This window comes from Lycium ferocissimum, chromosome 4 (genome assembly GCF_029784015.1).
Source record: "Lycium ferocissimum isolate CSIRO_LF1 chromosome 4, AGI_CSIRO_Lferr_CH_V1, whole genome shotgun sequence".
NCBI lineage: Eukaryota > Viridiplantae > Streptophyta > Magnoliopsida > Solanales > Solanaceae > Lycium > Lycium ferocissimum.
This window is the reverse complement of record NC_081345.1, coordinates 28120902-28128371: the sequence shown is the minus strand read 5'-3', so window position 1 is coordinate 28128371 and position 7470 is coordinate 28120902. Positions and strand designations below refer to the sequence as shown.

At 35.7% G+C, this 7470-nt stretch overlaps 1 protein-coding gene across 1 annotated transcript; it reads left to right on the top strand.

Moving 5' to 3' along the window:
* Positions 1-2199: 2199 nt before the first annotated feature.
* Positions 2200-6175, top strand: LOC132053897 (immune-associated nucleotide-binding protein 9-like). The gene is made up of 4 exons (XM_059445990.1): positions 2200-2262; positions 4659-4881; positions 5063-5717; positions 6006-6175. Exons 1-3 carry the CDS (start codon positions 2200-2202, stop codon positions 5485-5487), a joined length of 711 nt encoding a protein of 236 aa, XP_059301973.1. The 3' UTR covers positions 5488-5717; positions 6006-6175.
* The last annotated feature ends 1295 nt before the right edge of the window (positions 6176-7470 follow it).

Genomic DNA, 7470 nt, shown 5'->3' with positions numbered 1-7470 from the left:
ATACGTTCTTGGCGGGGCCCTTTGATAAAAAACCCACTACGGATATTTGTTTACTTTTGAGGAGCTATATCATAGCGATCGAAGTTGCGAGTGTGTCGCGTTGTATGCAATAGACGGAGTATAATGCCGACTCACCCAGAGAGTAGCGAAGATGATAGCTCGAAAGTTATCAGAACTTGGATTGCGGCAAATGGAGTATATTGTCTGTTGACGGTCGAGTGCAATGAACCGAAGCGAAACTCGATGTACCATGCGAGAACAAAACACATTGATGTCGAATGTCCTTTGGATTCGTGATGCTACGGAGACAAAAAAAGATTCCGGTTGAAGAAAATCCACACGATGGAAATGCAAAATGATATGATGACAAAGGCGGTCTCGAGGCAAAAGCTTGAAGTTTGTTCCAAGCTAGCTGGTATGAGCTCTCGGTGATTCACAAGAACATTCTTCCCCGTGTCGTCGGGAGGGGAGAATTGTTGAAGTAGGTCCCTCGGACATGTGGGCCCACCGGAGTTGAATAGTAAATACGCGTGGTACTTTGTTCACGCGTATAAAACGCGGTTTTGTTTGCCATATTTCACGCCTTGATACGTTTCACGCGGTGTACCGTTCACGCATCGTTTCTTGTTCACGCGATGTTACCATTCCACGCGTTTTCTGAAGCTTATAAATAGAGTTCTAAGCTTCATTTGGAACTGACACACCAAGAAAATCTCAGACAATGTTGACACCCAATTTTGTCCCTCCTTTATTCTAATTTATTTCTTCGGGCTTCTAAATTTATTGACTAGTTAAGTATTTTATTTTCACTACTATTTCTACTACTATTAATATCATTATTTTTACAAAATTTCAAAGGGTTCGTCGTCACTTTATTTTCGTTAAATAATTATACTTTATCAAGTCTTTATTTTCTACGTATTAATTTCACCAATACATATTGTACTAGTTGTTAAATTAGAAGCACAGGAATAATTAAAATAGAGAAAGAAGATGCTCAATTTCGGACTAAAATAGGCCACTCTTTCTTACAAGTCCAAACGAACCAGACCCGTTTCGGACTAAAAATAATTCAAATTTCGACATCTCACCCGAGCCCGGTCCGGCTCAATCTCCTTATTCTAACCTAATACCCTAACCCCCTAATCTCTTTCTTCCTTCTCTCTCTCAGTGATCATTTTTCTCCTCTCTCTCTGTCGCTCCTTCGGCTTCCTCTTTGTCGTCATCTTCCATATTTTAGCTAAAACCTCGGTCCCCTTTAACCTTATACAGACTTTGCCTCCCCATTTCCATATCAAAAACGTCCATATATCTGTTTTTTAATGTCATTGACAGAGAAAGGGCCTTCCATTTTCTTGTTTCGAACAAAACAAATCCTTAAAGACCAGAGAAGATCAGCCCGTTTCGGGTGTACTGGACTAGAATCACGTGACCATCTGCCCAAAAGCACTGTCAACGTTCAGATTTGAACGATACATTTGACCCAATTTGAATCCCATGCTAGAAATCCCGCCCAATGGAAAACCCATTTTCGAACCGAACAAACCCTAGTTTCGTCTCTATAAATATCACTCTAAATCCTCCATTGGAAGGGGGGGATTTCTTTCGGTCCGTGGCTTACCTTTATCTGATTTTTAAACATCTTCGGATACATAACTTTTCTGGTCCATTTCGATTCGAAAGACTTTATTTCGAGTTTGAATTCGTTCGGGTTCGAGCGTAGATTCGAGACTCGAAGCCTCACTTCACTGTACCCACAAAAGGTCGGTAAATCTCCCCTCGATATCTGTTTATTAGTAGCTTATGTGCTTGCCTATTCGTTTCATATGTTGATATGTTTCATTTGTTCGATAGTTAGCTGTTAGGTTGGTTTGATGTTTGTTAATGTTAACATGTGACTACAGCCTTAGTTTAGTTTCTTAATGTAAGTTGATTTAACCAATCTGTGTGTGTGTGAATATTGTTGATTACTACAGGAGTATATAAGTCCTGTCCATGTTAAAAGAATAGTGATTGATTTGAGCATTGTTTTGGGCTGCTGTATGTTATGACAATTTCAAGAAGAGTTAACTTAAATAATCGAAACTCATCTCTGTCACTAGTCTAATCTCTGTCCTGTTCTTCTGGTTTCGGCCTTTAGTCTTTCGCGTAATTGTTTGTATGTTTTGAGCAGTTAGTATTTATTGGTAACTGATCAGCATGTCACAGCTTTTAGGTCAGTCGAAAGCATGCGATGTTGTTGGTTTAAGTTTGCGCTGTTTGGTATAGTTGTTGGTCTAATTTAGTATAATTTCCCTTTTACTAATTTAGATGATACAAATCAGTTATGAACCTATTGCTTCAAGTCTACGTCCGTATTATGTATTTGCTACTAGTTTAATTTGTAACGGTCATTAGCTTAATTTGAATCAATGAGACTTGGCGCAAGTAGTTTGGGTGTGGTTAGTTGCACGATGTAGTTATATAAGGAAGAGCGAGTTCTTTTTTGTGCATTTGATTCAGCTTCTCAAACGATCACTTTAGGTTTCTTTCCTTTTTCATTTACGTTCGCTTCGCTCTTGTTAAATCTTAAAATGGGCTTAAAATGTAGTGATGGATTAAATTAGTTTATGAAAATCTTTGTCATCCTATTTTGTCACTCGTTTATGAAACTAGAAAATATGCCAAGTCTTTGAGCTTAGTTCATTAGTTGGGGAAAAGATCAATCTATGCTCTGCCGAGTTTTCATTTGTTTCTTTTTTTTTTGGAGAGCTTTATCACTTCAAAGCCGTAAAATTGTATTGGTCTTTAAAATTGTTCTGCCTATCTCTAATAAGTCTCGGTCTAGATGAAACTTCACCCTCTATGTCTATGGCGCTTTCTCCAAGTGTATTTGGATTGCATGAATCCCCATTTTTCTTGTCACAGATATAGATCTAGTTTGCTTATTTACTAGTGTTAAGGGTGGTAAAACCATATGCGAGTGTTGCTTGCTGTATCCTGGATGATTGGAAAAATTCAGCATCTAAACATTTAGATTGAAGTATTATAGAATCATACACCTACGCATACAAGCTTATTTCCACACATAGATGCATTTCGAGTCGTGCCACGGTTGTAATATCAATACGTTTGTTTAGTTCTTGAAGTCTCATTGTTCTTGTTAAATTAGTTGCTTTGATATTGGTAAATGAGTGTGGGTTTATTGGCGTGTGTTCCAATGTTTGCTTGTGTGTCTACGAAATTAGATTTCCTCGCCTCGATTATTGTAATAAGTACTTGCTGAATATTCCTTTCGACATTATAGTTTTATTGATTAGAATACTAATCCTCCTTTCCATTTTTTTATGCATGATCATCGCATACAAGTCGCGGGACTCGTCATATCCCGCGTTCGGTGTTGGGCTAAAGCCCAACGTATTTCTCGAGTCACCCAACCCGCGACTGTGCAAAAAATGATATTGGGTCGAGGCCTATATGGCATAACGGGGACGACCGACGGACAGCGGCCCCCGAAATGGGCCAAGCCCATTTGAATTTCTTTACATTTCCGCTATTTTATTATCTCTCTCGTGTATTGGTTGTTTGACTAACACTTCGTTTTATTTTGCTCTCAATTAGCTTAAATGAATTGTAGGAGGATTAGTGAGATTTAATTTAATAATGGTAGTTAACTTAAGGAAAACCAATCAATTCCATAAGATTCACTTTTATTGATTTTCAAGAGTATGTCTTTATGACATTCTAAAAGTTATTTTCTTTGTCCGTTCTTGCTACAAATAATCTAAAATTTACGTTCGTTGTACCTCCTCTACAAGTCTCATTTCATACAAGTCTTATTTTAAATAGAACTATTATGTTTTTATTTAATGCCTTAATAACCTTTATAAATCGTATCTTGTCATAGCATTAGAAGTATTATTTTATACAAATAATTATTTTCACAAGTCCCATTTTTATCATTCTCATATATCTATCTATAACTTTAGCAATATTTTCAAGATATTTTCTTAAATATTAAAAATACTATATTTACACTTAGCCTAATTAACCCTAAGTCCGGTCGGATTAACCATTATTAGTGGAACTTAGAGGATGCCTAATACCTTCCCTCTAGGTTAGTTAAACCCGTACCTAGAATCATTTGGTTTCGTAGACTTTGAAATTAAAATCAACTCTAGATTAATACTTTAATGAACTTTAGGTGCCCTAATTCACCGTAAATAATTAGGTGGCGACTCCTCAACTTTAATTAACCCCGGAATTACCCGGATGTTATAAACTATTTTGACCCTGGTTAAAATAGGGTATGACAGACAATACATCTGAGTGAGAGCAAAGTGAGGTATTCCATAGACTGTAAGAAAACAGTCTGTGAAGAAAAATAGAGTGTGAGTGATATTGTAGTAAGGTGGGAAAAATCAAAAGAGTGTTTTTCTTTTGTGGGTGTAGTGGTCTTAGGAGTATTTATACTCGTTACTACACGATGGTAAAATTCTTACTATAGTGATATCAATTTTCTCTTGGCCGTGGTTTTCCCTATTCGAAGGGTTTTACGTAAAATCTTGGTGTCATTATTGCTGCATTTTATTCTTGCTAATTTAACCATAAATTAGTGTTCCGCGTTTATCACTAATACCGTGAATATTATTTTTGCGGGGTTATTTTATTCCCAACAGGGTGGCAATGCACCAAGCAATGATTGGGAAATTGCTAAAAATGGGGATCGGACTCTACTTCTTATTGGGCGAACAGGTGATGGTAAAAGTGCGACAGGCAATAGTATTCTCGGAAGAATGGCATTCAGGTCAATGCATTGCTCTTCTGTTGTTACAAGTGCTTGCCAGCTTCAGAGTACTCAATTAGACGATGGACAGATACTTAATGTGATTGATACTCCTGGTATATATGGCCAAATTTCTTCATTTCTAGGGAGATTTCTGTACTGTATCTAATAAGATCACATCACATTCATTCTGAACCTACTAATTCTAGATTCTCAATTCACATATGCATGTTTGTATCTTGTTTTATTGTGTAATCTGTAAAGTTATTGATATAGCTGAGGTTGTGGAAATTGCAGGATTGTTTGATATTTCTCGAGACCCTGATTTTGTTATAAAGGAACTTGTAAAATGCATGGATTTTTGTAAGGATGGCATCCATGCTGTACTTCTGGTTCTGTCTGTACGAACTCGGTTTTCAAGAGAAGAACAAGCTGCTATCCAATGTTTTCTGGAGCTCTTTGAGAGCAAAATTAGTGATTACATGATTGTGGTCTTCACTGGAGGAGACGAGCTTGAAGAAAACGATGAGATTTTGGTTCAACATTTAGACCGTTGTCCTGAGCCTTTAAAGGCTAGATTATTTACAGAGATCTTATATGATAAGATGGGATGTACTTATATTGAACCTTGGCTTTTGGAGTACATTAAACTGCCAGATCATACTTTCTTATTTTATTTGCATTTTAGCATTATTCGTCAAGTTATGTTTATAAAAAGTTAAATTCGTTTGCTCATTGAGTGTGAAAGTTGATTCAATTCAATTAATTATTTGTACTACCGTTACAGGAAGTTCTCAAACAATGTGGAAATAGACAAGTACTTTTCGACAATAAGAATCAGGATCCATTGAAGAAAGCTGAACAATTGAGTAATCTTCTTTTACATGTGAATTTGGTTGTGGAAAAGAATGATGGAAGACCATATACAGAAGACCTTTTCAAGGAATTAAAGGTATGTATTCAACCCTTGTTGTGCAATAGTTATTGTCAAGAAAAGCACTAGTAAATAGTAACGACTAATGGCTATATACACAAGGAATAATATTTTCACCTTGTATATACACAAAAAAGCCAAAGAATTTCGACATCTATTATATAAAAAAGATAATTTGACCTTGTATTTGGATTGCATACCTAGCTCTGCCCCTGATGGCTCATGCAGGAAAACTTGTTGATGTGATTGTGACCGATTGAGTACCTTGTATATATGTTAATTCTTGTACCTTTTGGTATTTAACAGGTTGAATCAAAGCTGAGGATGATGAGGCATGTTGAAGCAGAATTGGCAAAGGAGCGTGTTGCTCGGTTGGAAGCTGAACCAAATGCAGAAGCAGGTCTAATGAACTGGAAAAATGTGAGTAGTCTGATGAGAGGGACCTTAGACAGACCCCAAGCAAGAAAAAGATCTCCATCTGGAATGCGTCATATTTTATGAAATGCTAGTTCTTGATGCCATATGTTTTTGTAAGATGCCTCAAATTAAATTGAGGAGTACCATATGGTTATGTTTTGCACTCACACTTTCCACCCTCTTAATTCCCTAATGTGGTAGAAAACTTTTTTAGTTTTTTATTCCAGATTATATGGGATGGATTTTGCTATTGGCACTTATCGGTTAGATCAAGTTATCAGAGTTCTGGACTTCTCGTATTAGCTAGTTTGAAGTCTTTCAAATTATGGTATTCTTCAAATATTTGTTAGTTGTTAGGACTCCAATGCATTAAAATTTTTCTATTGGTTGTTGGTTTCCAAACATAAGCTTTCTTTAAAGATCAAGCTATATCACAGTTCTTGTTCTAGTTGTGAGGCTTTCCTATAGTAACAATCTTGAAAGCTTTTCAATTTCTGTGATCATATTGACGAGTATTAGTCCCTTTTTTATTTGGTTAAGGTGACTAAAAGCACAAAACATTGTTTATTTATCAAGTTTTTGTACTGGTTGGAAGTTTTCGAGTAAAAACAATCTTGAAAGGTTGTCTATGAGTTAAAAAAAAAGCCTGGATGGTTATTTTTTGGACCATTTGTTGATATTTAATCACCATCTAAAATATAATTAATAAAATAGCTATTTGTTATGGCGGAAATAATATTTGGATAAAATACACTTCTAGCGTTGTGTTCCAAAAAAACCAAGAAATACAAATGCAGTTCAAAACTCTAAGGATTCATGGAGTTTGGAATATGATCATTGGAGGAACTATGATAAACTATGATTCCTTCTTAAATTAGGTAACATGAGTGAAATAATGGAAAACTATTCGCCCTCTGTCCCAGTTTACGTGAAGGTGTTCGGAGTATGAGGGTTAAAATACTTTATTTTGATCATCAATTCGGATTATTTAAATATTTCAAAATAAAATTTACATATTTAAAAATTACACTAAAAATAGTACAAGTCAACATAGATTATGATTCAAAATATCTTTAAGAAGTTTGAGAGAACTATTGTCAAAGAAAAAATTGTTTGACTCCTCAAATAAAGAACGCCTTCACATAAAAAAATGAGACACAGGAAGTAATTTAAGTTTTTTAATAGGTCACTCAACGATTATTACTTCACTCGTGATACCTCTTTTGAATTTCAGGACAATATCTTCATATCATAGAGCTTGAACAAGTCTTGTTAAATAATATATGTTTTGTCCTAAGTTCGAACTTATACAGCCGAAATTCCATGTCTCTGTTGTGGAGTTTAGCAAATATCC

Bases quoted from the DNA above. Each gene is read 5' to 3' on its own strand.
- LOC132053897 (XM_059445990.1), top strand. From the start codon at position 2,200: ATGTCACAGCTTTTAGGTCAGTCGAAAGCATGCGATGTTGTTGGTTTA. The intron at 2,263-4,658 runs GTATAGTTGTTG...TATTCCCAACAG, and splicing joins GTTTAAGTTTGCGCTGTTTG to GGTGGCAATGCACCAAGCAA. The intron at 4,882-5,062 runs GTATATATGGCC...TGGAAATTGCAG, and splicing joins TAATGTGATTGATACTCCTG to GATTGTTTGATATTTCTCGA.